The 27,839-nt window shown below is 41.6% G+C and overlaps 1 protein-coding gene across 1 annotated transcript in view; it reads left to right on the top strand.

The window, feature by feature from the left end:
- The window catches only part of UBE2R2 (ubiquitin conjugating enzyme E2 R2), a 96,829-nt gene that overhangs the window by 64,030 nt on the left and 4,960 nt on the right, over positions 1–27,839 (top strand). Inside the window, exons 3-4 of the mRNA XM_049773991.1 lie at positions 12,355–12,452; positions 27,429–27,563. Coding sequence (XP_049629948.1) covers positions 12,355–12,452; positions 27,429–27,563 — 233 coding nt within the window. The remainder of the gene's footprint in view (positions 1–12,354; positions 12,453–27,428; positions 27,564–27,839) is intronic.

A 27,839-nucleotide genomic window follows, 5' to 3' on the forward strand; every position in this document is an offset into this window, starting at 1 on the left:
AAAAATAAAAAGAAAAATTGCTACTATAATTAGAAATTAAATTTTAAATAATTAAAAAAAAGAAATTAAATTTAGTCAGAAGGAATTGCTAAGAATCTCATCACATAGATTAACTTATGCAGGGCTGGAGAGTTAGCATGGAGGTAAGGTGCTTGCAGAACAACGGTGCTTCGAATCCCGGCGCCCCATATGGTTCCCCGAGCCTGCCAGGAGTGATTTCTGTGCGGAGAGCCAGGAGTAACCCCTGAGCGCTGCCGGTTATGACCCAAAAAACCAAAAATAAAAATAAATATATAAAATTAATTAATTACTTATGCATTATGAAAACAGTATTCAATTTGTCAGTTTAACTTTTTTTTTTCAGTTAAACTTTTTTTTTTTTTTTTTTTGGTTTTTGGGTCACACCCAGCGGTGCTCAGGGGTTACTCCTGGCTGTGTGCTCAGAAATAGCTCCTGGCAGGCACGGGGGACCATATGGGACACCGGGATTCGAACCAACCACCTTTGGTCCTGGATCGGCTGCTTGCAAGGCAAACGCTGCTGTGCTATCTCTCCGGGCCTTTCAGTTAAACTTTTGAGGCTTACGTTTCTATTTGTGGTTCTAGAGCAGGGATCTCAAACTCGCAACCCGCGAGTTGTTGCGGCCCTCTGTACAACATTTTATGGCCCGCGGCCGGCCTTCAAATATGCGATTTTTATTCGGTAAGCGAATAATCGTGAATACTGCGGTATTGAGACCCCTGTTAGAGATTGAGACTCATGATTCTTAATCATAATAGTCTTTGGAGTAGCTTTCTGTAGACCCATGTGTATTGTCACCTGTAGTAGATACGAAGGACCTCAGTGTTAGATCGCAATGGTTATAATATTTACTGCATAGTTATTTATAATAGAACTAGGAGTGAGAGGAAAGAAACAGAAAGACAACTACTAAAAACGGCACAACATTTTATTAAAATGCTAAAATTAGGGGCTGGAGCGGTGGCACAGCGGTAGGCCGTTTGCCTTGCACTCGCTAACCTAGGAAGGACTGCGGTTTGATCCCCCAGCATCCCATGTGGTACCCCAAACCAGCAGTGATTTCTGAGCTTATAGCCAGGAGTAATCCCTGAGCGTCACCAGGTGTGGCCCAATAAAACAAACAAAAAATGCTAAAATTAAGTACTATAGGCATATTACCTTTGTGATTATTAAAGAAGTTATAAAGTATTATTGGCAAAGAATAATTTATGATATTAGTTTATAAATAAATGCTTTTCATTTTGTTTTGGGCCACGCCTGCCTGAAAGTGTTCAGGGGTCACTCCTGGCATTGTTAAGGGAACATTATTGTGTGCTGGGAATTGAACCTGAGTCTGCCATGTACAAGGCAAGCAGCTTACCTCTTGTATTATCTCTCTGGCCTCTCAATTTTTTAAATTGATTATTGTTTTGGGGAGGCACAGCTGGTGGTACTTAGGGCCAATTTATAACTTTGTGCTCAGGGGACCATATACAGAGCTGGGAACAAACTAGATTCTGCTACATGCAAGACAGTTAGTTGCCTTAGTTCCGTACTGTCTTCAGATCTCAATATAGTTTTGCTGTACTTACCTATGGATGTATGACTGCAATACTAAAAGTTAAATTACTGCTGTTATTTGAGTGACTTATTTTTTACAACACTCCTTATGTAATTGCCATGTTTGGGGATTTAATAATTTCAAAGGCAGATTGGAGAACAGAATACATTTAATATGAACTTTGTTTTGTTTTTGTTTTGGGGACACACCCAGCAATACTCAGGGTTTATTCTGGGCTCTGCACTCAGGAATTACTCCTGGCAGTGTCCAGGGGACCATATGGGGTGCTTGGGATCGAACCCAGGTTGGCTGCATGCAAGGCAAGTGCATACTTGCTGTACTATTACTCAAGCCCCTAATATGAATTATTTTCATCAATAATCATACTGTGCATTCTTCTCCTGCCTCATATGTTGCATGAGCTCAAAAAAAATGCTTTTCTAGCTAAGTGTTAATGTGTGTGCTCATCAGTAGACAATCATTGAACCCCATTTGCTTGATATACTAAAATGTGGTTTTTGCAGTGAATTTTATAATTGTTAATTTACATTTTAATGCTTTTTAGTATTTATTAAAACAATGGACTAATTTTTAGAATACCTTGTAATATTTTTACAAAATTGATTGCAAATTATGTAGATATTTCTTTTGACTTTTGGACCATACCCAGCAATGCTCAGGGTTTACTCATGGCTTTTTTATTCAGGAATCACTCCTGGAGTTGCTCAGGGGACCAGATGGGATGCCAGGGATTGAACCCCAGTTGGCTGCATGCAAGGCAAATGTCTTACCCACTGTGTTATTACTCCAGCCCCTATGTGGAAATATTAACGATGTTCCTTTTAGTTTTAGTGAATTATAATAAACTCTGTGATCCTCTATATGAAAAATAAAGTAGATGGTGAGTTACTTGAAGGTGTATACAAATAATTTTTCTATATAATACTCACAGATAAAAGACACCTATGCAGTCCTACAGTGTAGTTATGAAGTTTATCTTTGGTGACTTGGTGTATTGCATGTTGTTTTGCAGTTGCAAAACTTGAGGTAGGAGTGTATGTATAAACTCAGATTATTTTATATAATGCATATGAGTATATTGTAGTTTTGCTTACGGCATTAGGGTATATGTGTGCAAGTGCATGTGTGCTTGTGTGTCCGTGTGTGCACACAAGCCTAAGTCTGCTCTCTACCTGTAGTGCTCTCACTCTCCAGCCTTGCTTGCACCTTGGGACTAATGTGAAACAAGCAAGTATTTTATTGATACTGTTAGTTTAAGTTTTGGTAGTATTCAGAGTCTATTCCTGGCTCTGTACTTAGGTACAACATAGTACTGGGGATAAACCCTGGCCTCACAATCAGTTGAGCAATCACTACGTACTATAAGGTTCTTCTGTTTCTGAGGAGTTATTTGTAGTTCTAGACCTAGATGTTTCTCAGAAACATAATCTCTGTAACCACCACTACTATAAGGCTTTACCAATGTTTTTAAATGTTATTGTTTCAATAAATATAAACTAAAATAGACGTGGTTTGGGTCACAGTTGGTGTACAGAGGTTATTGGTAACTCTGCAATCAGAAATTACTCCTGGCAGGCTCAGAGGACCATATGGGATGCTGACCATATAGAAGCGAACTTGGGTCAGCCACATGCAAGGCAAATGCTCTATCTGCTATGCTATCGCTCTAGCCCAAGACCTTATTTTGTTTGTTTGTTTCAAAGACACATTTTATTTTGTATTTTTTGGGTCTCGCAATCCTCAGTGTGCATGTGCTTGGGAAGCCATATGGTGGAGATAGAATCAAGACCAAAGATCAGGGCCTGGAGAGATAGCACAGCGGTGTTTGCCTTGCAAGCAGCCGATCCAGGACCAAAGGTGGTTGGTTCGAATCCCGGTGTCCCATATGGTCCCCTGTGCCTGCCAGGAGCTATTTCTGAGCACCGCCAGGTGTGGCCCAAAAACCAAAAAAAAAAAAAAAAAAAGACCAAAGATCAAGATCAAAGCAATTGTTCCAACACTTTGAGTTGTTTTCTGACACCTCTGAGACATAATCAGCTTTTATGTATGTATGTATGTATGTATGTATGTATGTATGTATGTATGTATGTATGTATTTTTGGTTTTTGGGTCACACCCGGCAGTGCTCAGGGGTTACTCTACGCTCAGAAATCCCTCCTGGTAGGCTTGGGGGGGGACGACCATATGGGATGCCAGGATTCGAACCATCGACTTTATGCATGCAAGGCAAACACCTCACCTCCATGCTATCTCTCCGACCCCTATTTTATTTTTTTTAACTTTATTAATTAATTGATTGATTGGTTGTTGGGTCACACTCAATGAAGCTTAGGGGTCACTCCTGTCTCTGTACTCAGAAATCGTCCCTGGCAGGCTGGGGAATCATATGGGTGCCAGGAATTAAACCCAGGTTAGCCTCATGCAAGGCAAATGCCCTACTGCTGTGCTATCTCTTTGGCCCCATAATCAGCTTTTAAATTTATTTTATTTTAAGTTTTGGGGCCATACCCAGCTGTGCTCAGGGATTACTCCTAGCTTTGCACTCATGGATTACTCCTGGGGACTATATGGGATGCCAGGAATCTAACCTGAGTCACTGTGTGAAAGGCAAACTGTTTCTTCAGCCCTCTCTTTTTGTTTGTTTGTTTTTGGATCACACACAGCAGTGCTCAAGGGCTACTCCAGGCTCTACGCTCAGAAATCGCTCTTGGCAGGCTTGGGGACCATATGGGATGCCGGAATTTGAACTACCATCCTTCTGCTTGCAAGGCAATTGCCTTACCTCCATTCTATCTCTCTGGCCCCTTCAGTCCTCTTTTTTTAAAGATTCTCAATTTGAGGTGAAATTAACATCATAAAATAATTTAGAATGAAAAGTTAAGTGACTTAGTATATTGTACAATTGTATGTGCAAATATCACATTTAATTGTATAGTATTCTTATTAGTGCAGTGTAAAACACTGTCAGCATTATGTAACATCTTCTCGTTCCCTTTTCTCACCTTTTCCACCTTTCTATATCATGCATTTATTTATTTTGAATGGAGCTGGAGCGACTGAACATTTTATGTAAGTGGAATCAGAACTTGAGACCTTTTCTGTTTATTTTCCACTGAGCGTAATATTTATTCATGTTGTTTCATCTATTGGTATACATCATTCTTCATTAAAGTCAAATAGAAAGCCAAAGAGTACAAAAGTTTTGCCTTTTTTTTTTTTTTTTTTTTTTTTTTTGGTGGTTTTTGGGTCACACCGGCAGTGCTCAGGGAAAACTCCTGGCTCCATGCTCAGAAATTGCTCCTGGCAGGCACAGGGGACATATGGGACGCCGAATTCGAACTGATGACCTTCTGCATGAAAGGCAAACGCCTTAACTCCATGCTATCTCTCCGGCCCCAAGAGTACAAAAGTTAAGGTGCTTGCTTACTGTGCACATGGCCAACTCTTCTTCTTTTTTTTTTTTTTGTTTTTGGGTCACACCCGGCAGCGCTCAGTGGTTACTTCTGGCTCTATGCTCAGAAATCGCTCCTGGCAGACTCGGGGGGTCATATGGGATGCCAGGATTTGAACCACCTTCCTTCTGCATGCAAGGCAAATGTCTTACCTCCATGCTATTTCTCCAAAACTCCATTTTGATCCCTGGTGTCTCACATATGGTCGGTCCCCTGAGGACCATGAGGAGGGGCCCCTGAACACATAACCAGGCTTTATTTTTTAATAGTCATTTTTAAAAAATTATGTTCTTCCCATCTTTTGGATCCATGAATACTGATGCTATGACCATTTGTATGTATATGCTTTTTCTTTCTTTCTTTTTTTAAATAATTTTTATTGTGGCCAGATCTTTCACAGTAATATTCAGGGTAAATAGTGACATTGAATCAGAGGTATTCCCATCTCCAGTGTTGTCCTCCCTCCACCCCTGTTCCCAGCATGCATCCCATATCTCCCTCATTGGCCCCCCGGACTGCTTGTATAACTGGTCTCCTCAGTATATAGCTTGATGTAGATTGGACATCAATTCTGTTGTCATTGACTTTAGATTTGGTGTTTAAGTCTGATCGTTTTCCTTCTCTCTCCTCCCCTCTCTTTCCCTCCCCTCCATTTGTCACACACAGCAGCACTCGGGGTTACTCCTAGCTCTGCACTCAGAAATCACCTGGCAGGCAGGGAGGGGACTATATGGGATGCCGGGATTCGAACCACCATCTGTCCTGGTTTGTCTGCTGCTTACAAGGCAAACGCCCTACCGCTGTGCTATTTCTCCAGCCCTGATCATTTTTTTCTATTCAATGTTCATACAACTGTTTGATTTTGGTACCATCCATTTTTTTCCTCTCAATTTATGAGGCAGAACAAGATGATTCAAGTTATGTGTTCCTGTTTGAATTGAATACATATGCTTATAGTACATGTTTAAGGACTGGAGGAATGGTAGAGTTGGTAGAGCTTTTGCTTTGCATGCAGCCAACACACAGGTTCATTCCTCAGCATCCCATATTGTCACCTGAGCACTGTCAAGAGTAATTTCTAAGAGCAGAGCAAGATATAACCCACCCTGAAGCCGGTGAGGTGGCGCTAGAAGTAAGGTGTCTGCCTTGCAAGTGGTAGCCAAGGAAGGATCAAGGTTCGATCCCCCAGTGTCCCATATGGTCCCCCCAAGCAAGGGCAATGCTTAGCCATGAGTAACCCCTAAGCATCAAACGGGTGTGGCCCGAAAAACCAAAAAAAAAAAAAAAAAAAAAGATATAACCCACCCTTAGCATTGCTGGTGTGGCCCCAAAACAAAAAAAGTACATGTTGGACTACTTTACACTGCGTTTCAGTTTTCTATACCTGGGAGTTGAATTTCAATGTCAGATATTTAGCCTGAGGGATTGCCACAGTATTTTACAGTAATTGAGCCCCTTGACATTTCCTCTAGGATTATGAGTTCTAATTTCTATAATTTCTTTTTTTTTTTTTTTTTTTTTTGGGTTTTGGGCCACACCCGGTAACGCTCAGGGGTTACTCCTGGCTATGTGCTCAGAAATTTCTATAATTTCTAATACTCAGCTAACAATTGTTATTTTCTACCTGAAAGTATATGTGAAATATTTCATTGTCATTTGGAATATATTTCCCTAATGGCTATTGATGTTGGATGTTCTTTCATGTGCTTATCGTATTCATTTGCAACCTGCTTTGAAGTAATCTCAATCTTTTTTTTTGTTTTCTTTTTTGTTTTTGTTTGTTTTTGCCACACCCACAGGCATTCAAGGGTTACTCTTGGCTCTGCACTCAGAAATCACTCCTGGCGGACTTGGGGAGCCATATTGGATGCTGGGAATTGAACCCCAGTTCATCCCGGGTTGGCCACATACAAGGCAAATGCCCTACCACTGTGCTATCACTCCAGCCCCCATTTGTGGGTGGGTTTTTTTTGTTTTTGGGTCACACTTGATGGTGCTCAGGGGTTACTCCTGACTCTGCTGAGAAATCGCTCCTGGCAGGCACAGGGGACCGACCATATTGGATGCTGGGATTAGAACCATGTTTTGTAGGGTCCGGGCGGTGGCGCTAAAGGTAAGGTGCCTGCCTTGCCTGCGCTAGCCTTGGACGGACCGCGGTTCGATCCCCCGGCATCCCATATGGTCCCCCAAGCCAGGAGCAACTTCTGAGCACATAGCCAGGAGTAACCCCTGTGCATTACCGGGTGTGGCCCAAAAACCAAAAAAAAAAAAAAAAAAAAAAAAGAACCACGTTTTGTACTGGGTCAGCCGCTTGCAAGAAAAATATCTTACCCCTACGCTATCTCTCTGGCCACGCCTTTTGTGTATTTCTTAATTGATCTCTTATTGTATGCTTGTATATTATACATATTCTTTTTATATTTTAGATATGTTATTATTTGGTTTTTTGTTTTGTTTTGTTTTGTTTTTGGTTTTTGGGCCACACCCGTTTGACGCTCAGGGGTTACTCCTGGCTATGTGCTCAGAAATCGCCCCTGGCTTGGGGGGACCATATGGGACGCGGGGGGATCGAACCGCGGTCCTTCCTTGGCTAGCGCTTGCAAGGCAGACACCTTACCTCCAGCGCCACCTACCCGGCCCCGATATGTTATTATTTTGATGTTTAATTTCTTTTTTGTTTTTGGGTTACACCCAACAGTGATCAGGGATTACTCCTGACTGCATAGGGGACCACTCTTGGTGGAGCTCAGGGAACTATATGGGATCTGGGGATTGAACCTGGTTTGGCTCCATGCAAGGCAAGCAACCCTACCTGCTGTACTATCACTTATTTTGATAATTAATTTGTGTGTTCATTCATTCTTTCATTCCCTTTTCTCTTCTTGCAGTCCCTGAGATTAAAACTAAAGCATCATACATGCAAGATAGTTGATGTATTGCTCAACTATGTATCCAATCTCATGGTTTTTGTTCTTATTTTTAAGGTTTTATGTTTTCAGCTCTTGGGTTTTTTTCCTTTATGAGTTAATTTTTTTAGAAGGCATTCAACTTAAAAATAAAATCTAGTTGTGTCTATATCATTGGTTGAAGAAACTGTTGTTATTGAATGAATTTAAAACATCCTGGTCAAAAATACCAGTTTTTAATTGGTGTTTGAGTTAGAATTTATGGTCTTTCAGTTCTGTTCTTTTGTTCTGTATTCATTTTGTTCATACTTCTTTTATTACGCCAGTACTAAATTTTTGTTAACTAGTACATTTTGAAATAAAAAAATGCATGAGTCCTCTGCGTTTATTTTGTTTTTTGACTATTGTAAGTTCTTTTTTTTTTTTTTTTTTTTTTTTTTTTTTTTTTGGTTTTTGGGCCACACCCGGTGACGCTCAGGGGTTACTCCTGGCTATGCGCTCAGAAGTCGCTCCTGGCTTGGGGGACCATATGGGGCGCCGGGGGATCGAACCGCGGTCCGTCTCCTAGGCTAGCGCAGGTAAGGCAGGCACCTTACCTCGAGCGCCACCGCCCGGCCCCAACTATTGTAAGTTCTTTAAATTTCTATATAAATCTTAGAATCTGTTTGGGGGCTGGAGAGATAGTATAGGGGGTGAGCACTTGCCTTTCATTTAGCCAATCCAGGTTCGATCCTCACACACTGTTATTGTCCCCTGAGTACCCCTAGGTGTGCTCTCTTACTCAGTAAGCCCCTGAGTACCAGCAAGCATGACAACTTTTTTGCTCTTTCCTCCTCTTCCCTTTCTTCTTTCTCCTCCCCTCCTATCCCTCTCTTTTTCTCTTCCCTATATCTGTCAACCCTTCTCTTTTCTTGCCTCCTCTCCCTTTTCTGCCTTTCCCCTACCCTCCTTGTTCCTGGTCTGTGGTATCACAATATTTCTCAAATCCTACATTTATGTTGTTTGTGACACCAATTATATTATAATAGCAATATAAAACAAATACAACCACTCTAGCATATTTTAGTTCACTCTGATAGATTATTTCTCCATACAGAAATTCATGTCTAATTTTCTCAGATTTCTCAAGTCCTAGCAGTGGTCCTCAAACTATGGCCCGCGGGCCACATATTGTATTTGTATCTGTTTTGTTTCTTCATTGCAAAATAAGATATATGCAATGTGCATAAGAATTTGTTCATAAGTTTTGTTTTTACTATAGTCAGACCCTCCAATGGTCTGAGGGACAGTGAACTGGCCCCCTGTTTAAAAAATTTGAGGACCCCTGATTCAAAAGGGTGCTTGCATTACATTCAGCCTACCTCTGTTTGATCTTTAGTATGTGTGTGCTCGCGTGAGGGGGGAGAGAGGGGAAGGGAGAGGGGGGGGAAGACTCCCCCCTCAACCCTCAACAAGCTTTCTTAGCAACTAAGTCTTTGTTTTTGTTTTTTTTGTACCAAATCCCTTGTGTCCTGAATCCATATAATATACCTTGTTTCTGTAGTGTTATTTCCATTCTTTCCCTTTATGTTTTCATGCCATCTAATACAAGTTCAATATTTTAATTATAAAATTTAGTATTTGGTATTGATTGTTTTAATTTTGGGGTGCATGGGGGTTGCTACATCCAGCAGTTTTCAGGGTTTATTCCTGGCTTTGCATTGAGGCATCATTCCTTGTGGTGCTCAGGGAACCATATGGATGTCAGGTCCATGTGCAAGGCAAGCACCCTACCTACCCCCACAATACAGTTGTTCTGGCCCCTTGGTAATGATTTTACTGCAGTTTTATTCCTTTAAAATTATTCTAGGGGTAGAGAGATAGTAGTGTGTAAGGTGCTTGCCTTGCGCATGGCTGATACAGTTTGATCACACCAGAAATGATTCCTGAGCACTGCTGTGTGTGGCAACCCCCCCGAAAAGAAGACAAAAACAAAGTTAACAAGTTGAATTTTTGGTACTGGAGCTATAGTACAGTGGATAAAGTGCTAGACTTGTATATTCCTGACTTGAATCCAGTCCCTGGCATTTTTAATGGTTCCCCTGAATCGTCCTAAAGGGATTCCTGAATGCAGAACCAGGAGTAAGCCCTGATCATTGCTGGGTGTAACCTAAAATAAAAAATATTCTACTATAGGGCCCGGAGAGAAGATAGCACAGTGGCATTTGCCTTGCAAGCAGCCGACCAAAGGTGTTGGTTCTAATCCCGGTGTCCCATATGGTCCCCCGTGCCTGCCAGGAGCTATTTCTGAGCAGACAGCCAGGAGTAACCCCTGAGCACCGCCGGGTGTGGCCCAAAACCCAAAAAAAATAAAATAAAAAATATATTCTACTATCTAGATATGATGGTGTGCTTTTGTATGTTTCCATTTGGCTTATATGTGTAAAATATTTGGACCTCATTTTTGGTGGTGCGAGGAATGGAACTAATAGCCTCACATATGCCAAGACATTTACTACTGAGCTTCTGCCCTCCTCCCCATTATTTAAATTTCTGCTGTTATTATTTTTTGGATTGGGGGTGAGGCACAGCCAGTGTTGCTTGGGCCATGTCCCTACTGGGGATGGAACCTGGGTCTCTGACATACAAAGCATGTGCACTAACCCTTTGAAACATTTTCTTGGCCCAGTATATGTAATGACAACAGTTTGATCTTGTCTTTCATTTTAGACCCAATCATAAACTTTTTATTTGGGTGTGTGTGTTTTGGCCATACCTGGTGACACTTGGCTACTCCTGGGCTCTGCACTCAGAAATTTTTCTTTTTTTTTTTTTTTTTCTTTTTTTTTTCTTTTTCTTTTTTCCCAGATTTTTCAGAAATTTTTCTATCCCACATGTGGGATACTAGGGATCAAACCTAGGTCTGTGTGCAACGCAAACACCCTACCACTGTGCTATTGCTTCAACTCCCTGATAAACACTTATATATACACTTGTGTTTTCATTTATTTGTGGATTTTGAGGGTCACACCTGAAAGCACAGCTTTGTGCTTGGGGGTTCTCCCAAAACTGATGGCAACCATGCCATGCCCTGCATCAAACTGGAGTTGGCCTTAAATGGTAAGCGATTATATTCTTTAGTTTCAATTTTTTTGTTGTTGTTGTTTTTTGGGCCACACCTGGTGGTGTGATGTTCAGAGGTTGTTAATCCTGGCTATGAGCTCAGGAATTGCTCCTGGCTTGGAGGACCATATGGAATGCCAGGGATCTGTCCTGGATCAGCCGTGTGAAAGGCAAACGCCCTACCACTGTGCTATTGTTCTGGCCCTAATTTCAATTTTATATACCAAAATATTACAACCATAGTGGTAAATATTCACTCCATATATTCAAGGAAGTTTGTGAAACTTGGTATAAGTATGTATGTATTTGGTTTTCTGATCTAACCTAGCAGTGCTATATGATTATGTGGTACTAGAGATGCAGTATGTTTTCCAGTCCTTTAAATTATTTTCCTGGTCCCTGAATAGGGTATTTTAATTTATTTAAATTATAGCTACTGAAACTAGTAATTTATATTAAAGATGACTAAGTAATGCAAGATTTTTAATTTTTGTAAGTATAGTGCTACATATATTATTCTTTTCAAACTGAAATATATCTTTGTGCCTGGAGTGATAGCACAGCAGTAAGGTGTTTTTTGCCTTACACACGGCCAACACAGGACAAACCCCAGTTTGAATCCCCGGCATCCCATATGCTCTCCTGAGCCTTCCAGGAGCAACTTCTGAGTGCAGAGCCAGGATAACCTCTGTGTGCCACCGGATATGACCCAAAAAAAGAGAAATATATTTTAGAAATAAATAAATATATATATATATATATATATATATATTTTTTTTTTTTTTGGGTCACACCCGGCAGTGCTCGGGTTATTCCTGGCTCCAGGCTCAGAAATTGCTCCTGGCAGGCACAGGGGACCATATGGGGTGCCAGGATTCGAACCGATGACCTCCTGCATGAAAGGCAAACGCCTTACCTCCATGCTATCTCTATGGCCCCATATTTAAATTTTTTAAACGTTTGATTTTTTTTACTTGGATTCCAAATATGAAGAAATAACAGAATTGTTTCTCACTTGATTAGAAAGTAAGATTTGTAGTAATAGTGGAAACTTTGATATAAAATATTTTGACTACATGGGGCCGGGAAGGTGGCGCTAAAGGTAAGGTGTCTGCCTTGCAAGTGCTAGCGTAGGACGGACCGGACCGCGGTTCGATCCCTGAGCGTCCCATATGGTCCCCCGAAGCCAGGGGCAATTTCTGAGCGCATAGCCAGGAGTAACCCCTGAGCGTCAAACGGGTGTGGCCCAAAAACCAAAAAACCAAAAAAAAAAAATATTTTGACTACTTAATGTGGTATTTGTGTTTCACAGAATGGAGATGTATGCATTTCAATTCTTCATCCACCTGTAGATGACCCACAGAGTGGAGAACTGCCCTCTGAAAGGTGGAATCCTACTCAAAATGTCAGGTAAGCAATTGTACAAGAAATTTAATCTAAGTTTTAGGTAGTCCTGTAATTGGTTTACCTTTTTGGGGAGGTGGGACCACCCAGCAGTGCTCAGGTTTTACTCCTGCCTCTGTGTTCAGGGATGCTTGGGATTAAGCCCAAGGTTGATTGTGTACAAGGAAAACTCCCTTCCACTGTACTATTGCTCTGTCCCTGTTTTTACACTAGTACAAAAAAACAAAAACAAAATCCTATTATTTATATGGTCTTCAGTTAGAGCTTTAAAAAGTTGGCTGCATGGGGCCCGTGAGGTGTCTGCCTTGCAAGCTCTAGCCAAGGAAGGACTGTGGTTTGATCCCCTGGCATCCCATTTGGTCCCCCCAAGCCAGGGGTGATTTCTGAGCACTTAGCCAGGAGTAAACCCTGAGCATCAAACGGGTGTGGCCCAACCCCCCAAAAAAATTGGCTGCATCATTTTGAAAAGTCATGTTTATAAAACTCTGACATATATGATAGCATTTCTCTGTATACCTTAGATTTTGTTAACTTAATATTCTTCCTCTTGTACTATCTAAGTTCTACTTTGCTTTGAAAGGTCTCATGACTTTTATTGCTTTCTTTTGTTGTTGTTGTTGTTGTTGTTGCTTTTTGTTTGTTTGGTTTGGTTTTTGGGTCACACCTGGCAGCTCTCAGGGGTTACTCCTGGCTCTACGTTCAGAAATCGCTCCTGGCAGGCTCGGGACCATATGCGATGCCGCAATTCGAACCACCGTCCTTCTGCATGCAAGGCAAACGCCCTACCTCCATACTGTCTCTCTGGCACCCCTTTTGTTGCTTTTTTATTTGTTGGTTTAGAAGAAAAATACTTCAATCTTTACAAACTTTTTGTTTTAATTTTGGGGTTTTTTTAGGCTGTACCCAGCAGTCCTCAGAGGTCATTCCTGGCTCTGCACCCAGAAATTGCTCCTGATAGGCTTGGGGAACATATGGGATGCCGGGTATAATCTGGGTCTGCCACTTGCAAGGCAAATGCCTTACCCGCTGTGCTATTGCTCCGGCCCCAGTCTTTACCAACTAAAAAGTGATTTTATACTGCTTTTAAAAGAACTTTTCTTGGGCCGGAGAGATAGCATGGGACGGTGGTTTGAATCCAGGCATCCCATATGGCCCCCCAAGCCTGCCAGGAGTGATTTCTGAGCAGAGAGCCAGTAATAACCCTGAGCGCTGCCAGATGTGACCCAAAAAACAAAACAAAACAAAAAGAACTTTTCTTGTATGTGTTTTTCCATTGTTTTATACATGTGTAGATGTTTCTGATTTGGAAGGCTTTTATTTTAAGTTTTCCTTTGGCCATATTTTTCCCATTTATCTAGGATGTATATTCAATCATCTGTTTAGAGTAGTGGGCTCTATGTATTGAGACTGGTTAGGTACACTGTTGGATTGCATAGTTTTTTGTTTTGTTTTAGTTTTTGGATCATACCTAGCGATATTCAGGGGCTTCTCCTACCTCTACACTTAGAATTACTCCTGGCAGTGCTCCAGGGAACAAATGGGATGCCAGAATTGAACAAACCTGGGGCCAGCGTGGTGGCTCTAGAGGTAAGGTGCCTGCCTTGCCTGCGCTAGCCTAGGACAGACCACGGTTCAATTCTCCCGGCGTCCCATATGGTCCCCCCCCAAGCCAGGAGCGACTTCTGAGCGCATAGCCAGGAGGAACCCCTGAGCGTCACCGGGTGTGGCCCAAAAAACAAAAACCAAAAAAAAAAAAAAAAAAAAAAAAAAAGAACAGACTTGTGTTTGTGTCTGGTGCCTACAAAGCCAGCACGCTACTTGCTGTGCTCTCTAAACCTTTTTTCCCATGCTCATATGTGTTTTGTTTGTTTGTTTGTTTGTTTTTGTTTTGGGGTCACACCTGGCAGTGAGGATTTGAACCACCACCCTGCATGCAAGGCAAACACCTTACCTCCATGCTATCTCTTCGGCCCCCCATGCTCACATGTTTAGGGAAACTGCATACCTCCTCCTTCCCCTTCCCTCACCCTTCGGTGCTCTGGAATTTCTCCCACGTGGTCAGGTATCCACGTATTGTTGGAATTAACTGTTTCTCTCTCCCTCCCTTAGTGTATGGTTTGTTTTTACCTGATTTTACTCCTGACTCTGGAGCTCAGAAGTGACCCCTTGTGGTACTAGGGGATGTATATGGACACATGTAAGGTGTCTTAATCTTTTTGTTTTTGTTTGTTTGTTTGTTTGTTTTTGGGTCACACCCAGTGGGACTCCTGGCTCTGCACTCAGAAATTGCTCGGGGAACCACATGGGATTCCGGGATTCGAATCACCATCCATCCTGGGGTCAGCTGCGTTCAAGGCAAATGCCCTGCTGCTGTGCTATCTCTCTGGCCCAACTGCATACTCTCTCTTAGCCTTTTATTTATTGGGTGAAATTACTGGGTATAGTTTTATTGTTTTTGTTTATACTGTTTTATTTATTTTTTTCCTTTGGTTTTTGGGTCCCATCCTGAGGCGCGCAGGGGTTACTCCTGGGTCTACTCAGAAATTAGTCCTGGTATGTTGGGGGGGGCCTATATGGGATGCCGGAGATTAAACTCATGTTGGCCAAGTGTAAGCATTAACTTCTGTCTTATCGCTCATTTAACTTTTTTTTTTTTTTTTGGGTTTTTGGGCCACACCCGGTAACGCTCAGGGGTTACTCCTGGCTATGTGCTCAGAAGTTGCTCCTGGCTTGGGGGACCATATGGGACACCGGGGGATCGAACCGCAGTCCGTCCAAGGCTAGCGCAGGCAAGGCAGGCACCTTACCTTCAGCGCCACCGCCCGGCCCCGCTCATTTAACTTTTAAAAATAGTAAGTTTAGGTTTTTAGAAAATTTGTGGAGAAAATATAGAGTTAACTATATAACTTTCATTTAACCAATTTTCATTATTTTCATTAGTATGATTATAATTAATGGATCAGTAGCAACCCATTATTATTATTTTTTTGCCCCAGCCCCCGCAACCCATTATTATTAACTAAATTCTGTATTTTTCACATGCCTTTTTTTTGGGGGGGGGGTTTGGTCACCCCGGCAGCGCTCTGGTGTTACTCCTGGCTCTATGCTCAGAAATCGCCCCTGACAGGCACGGGGGACAATATGGGATGCCGAGATTCTAACCACTTGTCCTTCTGCATGAAAAGCAAATGCCTTACTTACTTCCGTGCTCTCTCCTGTCCCCTTTTCCTTTTTTTTGAGCCACAGCTGACAATGCCTCGGGAGTTGCTTCTGGCCCTGCACTCAGGAATTACTCCTGGTAGGCTCAGGGGACCATTTGGGATGCTGGGGATTGAAGCAGGGTCTGCCATGGGCCAAGCACTACCTGTTGTACTATATTCCAGCCCCGGTTGTGACATTCTTTAGCGCCCCCCCCCTTTTTTTAAATGATCTATACAGTTTTGAGGAGTATCTTATAGAATATTTTCACTTGGGATTTTCTAGTGATCCTGGAGACTTAGAAGACCATAGGGGATGCCAGGAATCAAACCCAGGTTTGTCCCAGGTTGGCTGCATGCAAGGCAAATGCCTAACCACTGTGCTACCACTCCAGCCCCCTCTTCAGTTTTTCTGATTGTTAGATTATGGGGGTTGAGGAGGAAGACCATAGACTCTATTTTTAGGGTTTTGCCAATGAAAAAATTATAATTTAAGGAATCATAATTAATATTTTCTTGATATTGGAATAGGTGTATAGTTGTTTGTTTTTGTTTTTATTTTTGGTTTTGGACCACACCCGGCCGTGCTCAGTGGTTGCTCCTGGTTCTGTGTTCAGAAATCACTCCTGGCAGGCTCTGGAGACCATATAGGTGGTTTTTTGTTTTGTTTTTGTTTATGGGCCACACCTGGTGATGCTCAGGGGGTTACTCCTGCTATGTGCTCAGAAATCGCTCCTGGCATGGAGGACTATATGGGACATCCTAGGCTAGTGCGGACAAGGCAGACACCTGACTGCTTGCACCACCTCTCAGGTCCTGCAGACCATAGAGGATGCTGAGGATTGAACCTAGTTCATCCCAGGTCGGCTGCATGCAAGGCAAATGCTCTACTACTATGCTATCACACAGAAGCTATTTTCTTAATTCTATTGTCCATATTTACCTGTTTCATTTAATTTTGTCTTTTTGTTCGTTTGTTTGTTTTTTGGGTCACACCTGCTGATGCTGAGGGCTTACTCCTGGCTCGGCACTCAGTAATTACTCATGGTGTTACACTGGGAACCATATGGGATTGAACTCACTAGCTGTGCTATCTGGATCATCCCACTAACTATCTCTCCAGTCCCAGGATTTTGTTTTTAGGCCATGTTTAAGGCAGTGTTTGGTGGCCATTTCCCACCATTAGGGGATTGAATTTGGGACTGCTGTATCTTATCTCTTCCTGCACCACCACCAATCTTCCCCTTTTTTGGGGGGGCGGGGGTAGAGGTATATGTAGGCCATTAAACTCAGCTGTGCTCAAGGCTTACTCCTACCTACATTCAGGAGTCACTCCTGGTGGTCCTGGGAGATTGTTTGGGTTGCCAGGAATTGAATCCAGGTCGGCCACATGCAAGGTGAACTCATTGTCCACTACACTGTCTCTCATTCCCTGTCTTCACAACCAGCCCTGGTACCATTTTTTTTGCCACGTTATTTCCACTTTCCAGGTAATTTATATCAGTGTTTATTTACAGATACAAATCACTATAGATTACACTATGGTTACTCATTTCTTGGAAACCATTGTCAAACTAATATATTTGGAAAGGATTAAGAAAATAAACTGTAGGCCCAGACGCCATTTTCAGGGAGGGACTTCAGAGCATAAAAACCGGCTATCCTTTGCAAAAGCTGGCTCCCTGTGTGTGACACCAGGCGGGGAAAATCCGCGAAAGTACACCGGCCCAGTGGGGCTCAGCTGTGAAAGACTGTGAGTGTGACCTGTCTATGTCTGTCTACTGTCCTCTTGCGTGAAACTCTTGCGAGTGGGGCAAAAAGAGCCTCCAGAAACCTCGCTCGCCCAGACGCCATTTTCAGGGAGGGACTTCAGAGCATAAAAGCCGGCTATCCTTTGCAAAAGCTGGCTCCCTGTGTGTGACACCAGGCGGGGAAAATCCGCGAAAGTACACCGGCCCAGTGGGGCTCAGCTGTGAAAGACTGTGAGTGTGACCTGTCTATGTCTGTCTACTGTCCTCTTGCGTGAAACTCTTGCGAGTGGGGCAAAAAGAGCCTCCAGAAACCTCGCTCGCCCAGACGCCATTTTCAGGGAGGGACTTCAGAGCATAAAAACCGGCTATCCTTTGCAAAAGCTGGCTCCCTGTGTGTGACACCAGGCGGGGAAAATCCGCGAAAGTACACCGGCCCAGTGGGGCTCAGCTGTGAAAGACTGTGAGTGTGACCTGTCTATGTCTGTCTACTGTCCTCTTGCGTGAAACTCTTGCGAGTGGGGCAAAAAGAGGCTCAGAGGAGCACGGCCGCTCCGCTTCGCTACGCGGCCGTGCACTCTTTCTAAGGAAAGAACTCCATTGCAACAAGAAGGAAAAATCACACTAAGAACGGCGCTATATCACAGAAGCAAACATTTCTCTCTGGACTGTCTTCTCTGTTACATGCTCGGGCCTAAGATTTGACCCAGTGTGAGGCTTCATCCACGGAGGACTCCCCTCCCTTAGAGGCAAGTCAGCCCATCCAGAAAGGGAGGAGCCAGAGGAGTGTGCTGCCTACATCATATAGACAATGAATACCACTACAACACGTAGAAAAACCCACAATACAAATGTGACAATGGGGAAACAGCGCAGGCCAGCATCAGACATAGAGAATGAAGATGACAATTCTGAGGACCAGATAATGACTGAACAACTAATCAACCTCTCAGATAAGGACTTTAGACTAGCAATATGGAAGGTGCTCAACAGACTCCAAGAAACCATGGATCGAGTTGAACAGAACACTAATAAGAACCAAGAAAATATGAAGGCAGAAATGACAAAACTCCAAACTGAAATAACATGTCAACTAACAGGCCTGAAAAACTCAGTAAACGAAGTGAATGACAAAATGGATAAGCTCTGGGACAGGGTATCAGAAGCTGAGAATAGACTTGGTGCTGTGGAAGATGAGATACATAACAATTCCATACAGCAGGAGAGATTGGACAAAAAACTTAAAGCAAATGAGCAGACAATGGAAAAATTAGTCAAAGAATGGGAACAGACGAAAATAGAAGTCTATGATAAGATCAACAGAAACAACTTAAGAATCATTGGAGTCCCAGAGACCCAGGAAGAAAATTTCCAGGAAGAATCAATGGTCAAGAACATCATTAAAGAGAAACTCCCAGAGCTAAAGAATATATGTGATCAAATCCTGCATGCCCGAAGAGTACCAACCAAAAGAGACCCCAGAAAAACCACCCCAAGACACATCCTAGTCACAATGACAAATCCCACAGATAGAGACAGAATTCTGAAAACAGCAAGATCAAAAGGGGAAATCATGTTCAAGCAAGCTTCCCTGAGATTTACAGCAGACCTGTCACCAGAAACGCTCAATGCCAGAAAGCAGTGGTGGGATATTGTGACAAGACTGAATGAAATGAATGCTTCACCCAGAATACTATACCCAGCAAAACTCACTTTCCGGTTTGATGGAAGAATACATGGTTTCACAGACAAAAAACAGCTCAGAAACTTCACAGACACAAAACCAGTCTTAAGAGAAAAACTGAAAGACCTAATCTAAGACAAGACTACCCAAAAGACACACCAAATTTTGAAATAAAGATGGCGTTAAATCCCAGGACAATTCTTTCTCTCAACGTCAATGGACTAAATGCACCAGTTAAGAGACACAGAGTGGCTAAATGGATCAAAAAACTCAATCCAACCTTCTGCTGCCTACAAGAAACGCACCTGAATAGTCAGAACAAACATAGACTCAAAATAAAAGGCTGGAGAAAAGTTATCCAAGCAAACAACACCCATAAAAAAGCTGGAGTGGCCATACTAATATCAGATAATGCAAACTTTATACTCAGGAAGGTTGTAAGGGACAAAGACGGACATTTTATATTAATCAAGGGGTACGTAGAGCAGGAAGAATTCACTCTCCTAAACATATATGCACCAAATGAGGGGCCAGCAAAATATTTAATACAACTGCTGACAAATCTGAAAAATAATATCAACAACAACACAATAATTGTGGGGGACCTAAACACGGCTTTGTCAACACTGGACAGGTCAACCAGACTGAAACCCAACAAGAATATACTAGACCTGAGGAGAGAAATGGAAGAAAGAGGCCTAGTGGATATATATAGGACACTCCATCCCCAGAAACCTGGATACACATTCTTCTCCAATGTACATGGGACATTCTCCAGGATAGACTACATGCTGGCACATAAAACATACCTCCATAAGATCAAGAGGATAGAAATTTTGCAGACTACCTTCGCTGACCACAAGGCTCTGAAATTATTTGTGAACTCCAAAGGGACTCAGAAGAAACACTTTAACACCTGGAAGTTAAACAGCCTCATGCTCAATAACCAGTGGGTCCGAGATGAAATCAAGGAGGAAATAAAAAGGTTCCTGGAAACAAATGACAATAAAGACACAAACTCTCAGAACTTATGGGACACAGCAAAAGCAGTACTGAGAGGAAAATTTATAGCTTTGCAAGCACACATAAGGAAGGAAGAAGGAGCTTACCTGAGTAGCTTAATGACACAGCTAATAGAACTAGAAAATGCTCAACAAAAGGACCCAAGAACAGGAAGACAGAAGGAAATAACAAAGCTGAGAGCAGAAATCAACGAAGTGGAAACTCAAAAAACAATCCGAAAGATCAACGAAAGCAGAAGTTGGTTCTTTGAAAAAATAAACAAGATTGATAGACCACTGGCAAACCTAACAAAGAAAGAGAGAGAGAGAAACTTGATAACTCGTATCAGGAATGAAAAAGGAGAGATCACTACTGATATGACAGAGATTCAAAGGGTAATCAGAAACTACTTTGAAAAACTCTACGCCACTAAAAATGAGAACCTGGAAGAAATGGATAAATTCTTGGACTCTTATAATCTTCCACGGTTGAAGGAAGAGGATGTAGCATATCTAAACACCCCCATCACCATTGATGAAATTAAAACAGTAATCAAATGTCTGCCGAAAAACAAAAGCCCAGGTCCAGATGGATTCACTAATGAATTCTATCAAACTTTCCAAGAGGAACTACTGCCAATCTTGGCAAGACTCTTTCATGAAATTGAACAAACAGAAACACTTCCAAATAGCTTTTATGAAGCCAACATCACCTTGATACCTAAACCAGACAGAGACGCTACCAAAAAAGAAAATTACAGACCAATATCACTGATGAATGCAGATGCAAAGATCCTCAACAAAATCCTGGCAAATAGGATTCAATGCCTCATTAAGAAGATCATCCACTACGATCAAGTAGGTTTCATCCCAGGAATGCAAGGCTGGTTTAACATCCGTAAATCTATCAACATAATACACAACATCAATAACAAGAAAAATAAAAACCACATGATCATATCAATAGATGCAGAGAAAGCATTTGATAAGGTCCAACACCCATTCTTGATCAAAACTCTCAGCAAGATGGGAATGGAGGGAACCTTTCTCAATATAGTGAAGGCCATCTACCACAAGCCAGTGGCAAATATTATCCTCAATGGAGAAAAACTGAAAGCCTTCCCTCTAAATTCTGGCACAAGACAAGGCTGTCCTCTCTCACCACTCCTATTCAACATAGCACTGGAAGTACTTGCTATAGCGATTAGGCAAGAAAAGGATATCAAGGGAATCCAGATAGGAAAGGAAGAAGTCAAGCTCTCACTGTTTGCAGATGACATGATACTCTACTTAGAAAACCCTAAAGACTCTATCAAAAAGCTTCTAGAAACAATAGACTCATATAGCAAGGTGGCAGGCTACAAAATTAACACACAAAAATCAATGGCCTTTCTATACACCAACAGTAATAAAGAAGAAATGGACATTAAGAAAACAACCCCATTCACAATAGTACCACACAAACTCAAATATCTTGGAATCAACTTGACTAAATATGTGAAGGACCTATACAAAGAAAACTATAAAACTCTGCTCCAAGAAATAAGAGAGGACACACGGAAATGGAAACACATACCCTGCTCATGGATTGGCAGGATTAACATCATCAAAATGTCAATACTCCCCAAGGCATTATACAGATTTAATGCCATCCCTCTAAAGATACCCATGACATTCTTCAAAGAAGTGGATCAGACACTTTTGAAATTCATTTGGAACAATAAACACCCTCGAATAGCTAAAGCAATCATTGGGAAAAAGAATATGGGAGGAATTACTTTTCCCAACTTTAAACTGTACTACAAAGCAACAGTTATCAAAACAGCATGGTATTGGAATAAGGATAGGTCCTCAGATCAGTGGAATAGGCTTGAATACTCAGAAAATGTTCCCCAGAGATACAACCATCTAATTTTTGATAAAGGAGCAGGAATTCCTAAATGGAGCAGGGAAAGCCTCTTCAACAAGTGGTGTTGGCACAATTGGATAGCCACTTGCAAAAAATTAAACTTAGACCCCCAGCTAACATCATGTACAAAGGTAAAATCCAAATGGATTAAAGACCTCGATATCAGCCCCAAAACCATAAGATATATAGAACAGCACATAGGCAAAACACTACAGGACATTACAGGCATCTTCAAGGAGGAAACTGCACTCTCCAAGCAAGTGAAAGCAGAGATTAACAGATGGGAATATATTAAGCTGAGAAGCTTCTGCACCTCAAAGGAAATAGTGCCCAGGATACAAGAGCCACCCACTGAGTGGGAGAAACTATTCACCCAATACCCATCAGATAAGGGGCTAATCTCCAAAATATACAAGGCACTGACAGAACTTTACAAGAAAAAAACATCTAACCCCATCAAAAAATGGGGAGAAGAAATGAACAGACACTTTGACAAAGAAGAAATACGCATGGCCAAAAGACACATGAAAAAATGTTCCACATCACTAATCATCAGGGAGATGCAAATCAAAACAACGATGAGATACCACCTCACACCCCAGAGAATGGCACACATCACAAAGAATGAGAATAAACAGTGTTGGCGGGGATGTGGAGAGAAAGGAACTCTTATCCACTGCTGGTGGGAATGCTGTCTAGTTCAACCTTTATGGAAAGCGATATGGAGATTCCTCCAAAAACTGGAAATCGAGCTCCCATACGATCCAGCTATACCACTCCTAGGAATATACCCTAGGAACACAAAAATACAATACAAAAACCCCTTCCTTACACCTATATTCATTGCAGCTCTATTTACCATAGCAAGACTCTGGAAACAACCAAGATGCCCTTCAACAGATGAATGGCTAAAGAAACTGTGGTACATATACACAATGGAATATTATGCAGCTGTCAGGAGAGATGAAGTCATGAAATTTTCCTATACATGGATGTACATGGAATCTATTATGCTGAGTGAAATAAGTCAGAGAGAGAGAGAAAAACGCAGAATGGTCTCACTCATCTATGGGTTTTAAGAAAAATGAAAGACACCCTTGTAATAATAATTTTCAGACACAAAAGAGAAAAGAGCTGGAAGTTCCAGCTCACCTCAGGAAGCTCACCACAAAGAGTGATGAGTTTAGTTAGAGAAATAACTACATTTTGAACTGTCCTAATATTGAGAATGTATGAGGGAAATGTAGAGCCTGTTTAGGGTACAGGCGGGGGTTGGGTGGGGAGGAGGGTGATTTGGGACTTGGGTGATGGGAATGTTGCACTGGTGATGGGTGGTGTTCCTTTTATGACTGAAACCCAAACACAATCATGTATGTAATCAAGGTGTTTAAATAAAAAAAAAATTAAAAAAAAAAAAAAAAAAGAGATTTAAAAATAATTAAAAAAAAAAAAAAGAAAATAAACTGTACTTCAACATAACTTGGCAGTATATTTTGTAAATCATAAAAATTGTGGCTCATTTTCAGTTCAGATTAGTATATTGGAATACAGTACTCTTGACAACCACCATGTCTCTGAATTATAATTCTTTTATAAATTAGGCATCAGACTTTGCTTGTCATGTATATTTTTGCTTATATTTGTTGCTTATATTTTATATTATATTTATATTATTGTTGCTTATATTTTCTGCTATATTTTTATTCATATCTTAATAATACTTCAGATGGACTAGTAGTTCTTTTTAATGTAAATAGTTTCAGCATCCCAATCTTTTTTTTTTTTTTTTTTTTTTTGGTTTTTGGGCCACACCCGGCAATGCTCAGGGGTTACTCCTGGCTGTCTGCTCAGAAATGGCTCCTGGCAGGCACGGGGGACCATATGGGACACTGGGATTCGAACCAACCACCTTTGGTCCTGGATCGGCTGCTTGCAAGGCAAACACCGCTGTGCTATCTCTCCGGGCCCTCAGCACCCCAATCTTAAATATATTGATTTTTATGTATCATATGACATACTGACAAATATAAAAGAAAAAAAGCATGAGTTTTTTGTTGTTGTCTTGTTTTTATTTTGGGGCCACACCTAGCGGCCCTCAGGGGTTACTCCTGGTTCTGTGCTCAGAAATCATTCCTGGCAGGCTTGGGGGGAGCATATGGGATGCTGGGAATTGAACCTGGATCCATCTTGGATCAGCTGCATGCAAGGCAAATGCCCTATCACTGTGCTATCTCTCCAGCCCAGCATGAGTTTAAATGTACTCATCTTTTCCCCCATTCCTTATAATTTTAGTTGCTTTGTTTTAGATTTTTGCGGTGGGGGGGTGTCTCACAGGTGGTGTCACATGACTGACTCTGAGGGTCCATCACACCCATCCCTGCTTGTCAGGCCAGTGGTTTGGTACATATATATATATATATATATACTCCAATGCTGTGGAGTATAGTTTAAAATTTTTTTACATTTGGGGCTGGAGAGATAGCATGGAGGTAAGGGCGTTTGCCTTGCAATTAGAAGGTCGCTGGTCTGAATCTCAGCATCCCATATGGTCTCCTGAGCCTCCCACGAGCGATTTCTGAGCATAGAGCCATGAGTAACCCCTGAGCGCTGCTGGGTGTGACCCAAAAGCCAAAAAAATAGTTTTGTTTTTTTTTTTTTTTTTTTACTTTTTAAGATTCAGATCTACCTATTTCTTCGATAATTTTTTCCTTGATAAAAATCTAGAAATAGGAATAGTTATAGTTAGTGGTAAAATGAGAGATGGGCCTTCCTAGGTAATTGCGGTGCGTTATCAAGGCTTCAAAAATTCTACCTTTCTGCCTCACAATTTTTATGTGATTTTTTGGGTGATATATTGGTAGGTGTATAAATCAAACATTTACTCTAATGAATCACACCTTTCATGCAGAAGGTCATCGGTTCGAATCCCGGCGTCCCATATGGTCCCCCGTGCCTGCCAGGAGCAATTTCTGAGCATGGAGCCAGGAGTATCCCCTGAGCACTGCCGGGTGTGACCCAAAAACCAAAAAAAAAAAAAAAAGTGTCTTTACCATGATTTACCATAATTACCATAATCATGTAACAAAATTTACCCTTTAAGGAAAGGCTTCATCAAGTACCTCATTTTCTAGTTCTTGATTTATTTTTGTCTTGAAGCTGGGAGCAGAAGGCTATTTTTGTAGCATCATATATAACTCCAGTTTTTCTCCTTATGTACATTCACACAGCTCTTGGGATGCATGAATATGTAATGCTATGTACAGTGGGAGAAACCTGGGAATAATTTGGAACATTTTTGGAGCCTATTGTTTTATTGTTTATTTTATTTAATAGAACTTTAATTCTCTAATTAAGTCATTCATTCAATCCCTTTTCCCCTTTCTGGATAAAAATTGCCTGTTTATCTTACTCTAGACCAGGGGTCTCAAACTCGCAGCCCACGGATTGTTTGTGGCCCTCCGCACAACATTATGTGGCCCTGCCCTAGAGGAATCTTTTTTTGTTTTGTTTTAGTTGTTTGGGTCACACCCCCCAATTATCAAGGCTTACTACTGACTTTGCACTCAAGAATCACCCCGACTTTGCCTCCTGCGGCCCCCAGGTAAATTGAGTTTGAGACCCCTGCCTAGATATATAAGCCCTGGGAGATTCAAGGATAGCATCTAAATTGCTCCCTATGATACATTCAATATCTATCTTTATATCACTGACACATTGTGTTTAGTAAATGTTTTTTAATAAAGCTATCTGAATAAAGCTGCTTCTTATTTAGAGACTAGTTCTTCCTTGCCAAGACTTTGGTTTTCCTAGCTTAATCTTCATTCTTCTGTTTAGCACTTCTATCTTTTGGAGAGGGAGAGAAAATATAATTGTGTTTAATACATTTCAGATCTAACTAGCCATCATTTTTTTAATGTTTACTGTGCAAGATTGCTTTAATATTAAATATATGTCTTTTCCTAGCCCATCCAACATGTTACTTAAAGTTACTTTTTTTTAAATAATTTTTATTTTGACCAAAATGAATTACAACTCTTTCACAGTAACATTTTAGGTTTAGGGGCCGGCGAGGTGGCACTAGAGGTAAGGTGTGTGCCTTGCGATTTCTGAGCGCTAGCCAAGAAAGAACCTCGGTTCGATCCCCCGGCGTCCCATATGCTCCCCCCAAGCTTAGCCAGGAGTAACCCCTGAGCATCAAATGGTGTGGCCTGAAAAACGGAAAAAAAAACAAAAACAAAAAAACCCAAAGCATTTTAGGTTTAAAGTTACTTTCCTTTTTTTAATTTTTTAATTTTTGTTTTTGAGTCATACCCGGCAGCACTCAGGGGTAACTCTTGGCAGGCTTGGGATGCCGGGATTTGAATCACTGTCCTGCATGCAAGGCAAATGTCCTTGCCTCCATGCTATCTCTCTGGCCCCTAAAGTTACTTTTAAAATGTTACTTAGAGGGGCAGGGCTGGAGCGATAGAGCAGTGGTAGGCAGAGCAGTGGTAGGCGTTGTTTGCCTTTCACGCTACTGACCCAGGATGGACCTTGCTTTGATTCCCCGGCATCTCATATGACCCCAAAACCAGGAGTGATTTCTGAGCGCATAGCAAGGAGTAACCCCTGAGCATCACTGGGTGTGGCCCCCAAAACAAAATATTACTTGAGGAGTTTCCAGACCTCCATTTCTTTGTAGATTGGAACATGTTGCAAGTTAGAAGACAGTCCTTTCTAGGGGCCAGAGTGATAGATAGCACAGCAGTAGGGCATCTTGTCTTGCATGCAGCCAACCCCAGACAGACTCCAGTTCGATTCCCAGCATCTCATATGGCCCCCTTAGCCTCTTCTAAACGAAAAGCCAGGAGTAGCGTCTGAGTACCACTGGCTGTGATCCCAAAACAAACAAACAAAAAGATAGTACTTTCTAGTTCATTTTGCTTTTCAGGCTTAACACAGATTTCCTGTTTTCTCTCTCTCTCTGGATATGTTTATTCCTAGCCAAGCCAGCTTGCTATTAAAGACAGAATTATAAGAGATTCCATTTCTATTGCCCTAAAAGGTCTCAAAGATAATAATAAATTAAAAAGTATAATGTGGGACCGGTGAGGTGGCGCTAGAGGTAAGGTGTCTGACTTGTAAGCGCTAGCCAAGGAAGGACTGAGGTTCGATCCCTCGGCGTCCCATATAGTCCCCCCAAGCCAGGGGCAAATCTGAGCACTTAGCCAGGAGTAACCCCTGAGCATCAAATGGGTGTGGCCCAAAAAAACCAAAAAAAAAAAAAAAAAGTATGATGTGGAATCAGGGTATGCTTCAAGAACACATGCTCTTTACGTTTAAGGCACTGGGTTTAATCCCCCAGCCACTGGGAGTAGCCCCCAGAATAAAACATTAGTAAGCACAATGCTTCAAGTCTTGTGAAGATTAATGTTCACAGATGACCCTTTTTTCCTGCTTCTAGGACCATCCTCTTAAGTGTAATCTCATTGCTTAATGAACCCAACACCTTCTCCCCAGCCAATGTGGATGCTTCGGTTATGTTCAGGAAATGGAGGGACAGTAAAGGAAAAGACAAAGAATATGCTGAAATCATTAGGTAAGGTGCTTTGTTTTGTGTCGCTTACTTGACTTTTTTGAATCTATTACTTGAATTTTTCTTACAGAACCAAAATAAATTTTGGAACAGTGGTTTTCCACCATAGGTCTGCAGATAAGTGCTAGTTGGCAAAATATATAAAGATCGAAAACACAACTAGAGTGATAAGACACTTACTTGCAAGCAGCCAGCATTTGTTTGGTCTCCAGTACCACATATAGTTCTTGAGCAGTGCCAGGAGTGATCCCTGAGCAGAGTCAGGAGTAAGCCCTGAGT

This window comes from Suncus etruscus, chromosome 1, assembly GCF_024139225.1.
Source record: "Suncus etruscus isolate mSunEtr1 chromosome 1, mSunEtr1.pri.cur, whole genome shotgun sequence".
NCBI lineage: Eukaryota > Metazoa > Chordata > Mammalia > Eulipotyphla > Soricidae > Suncus > Suncus etruscus.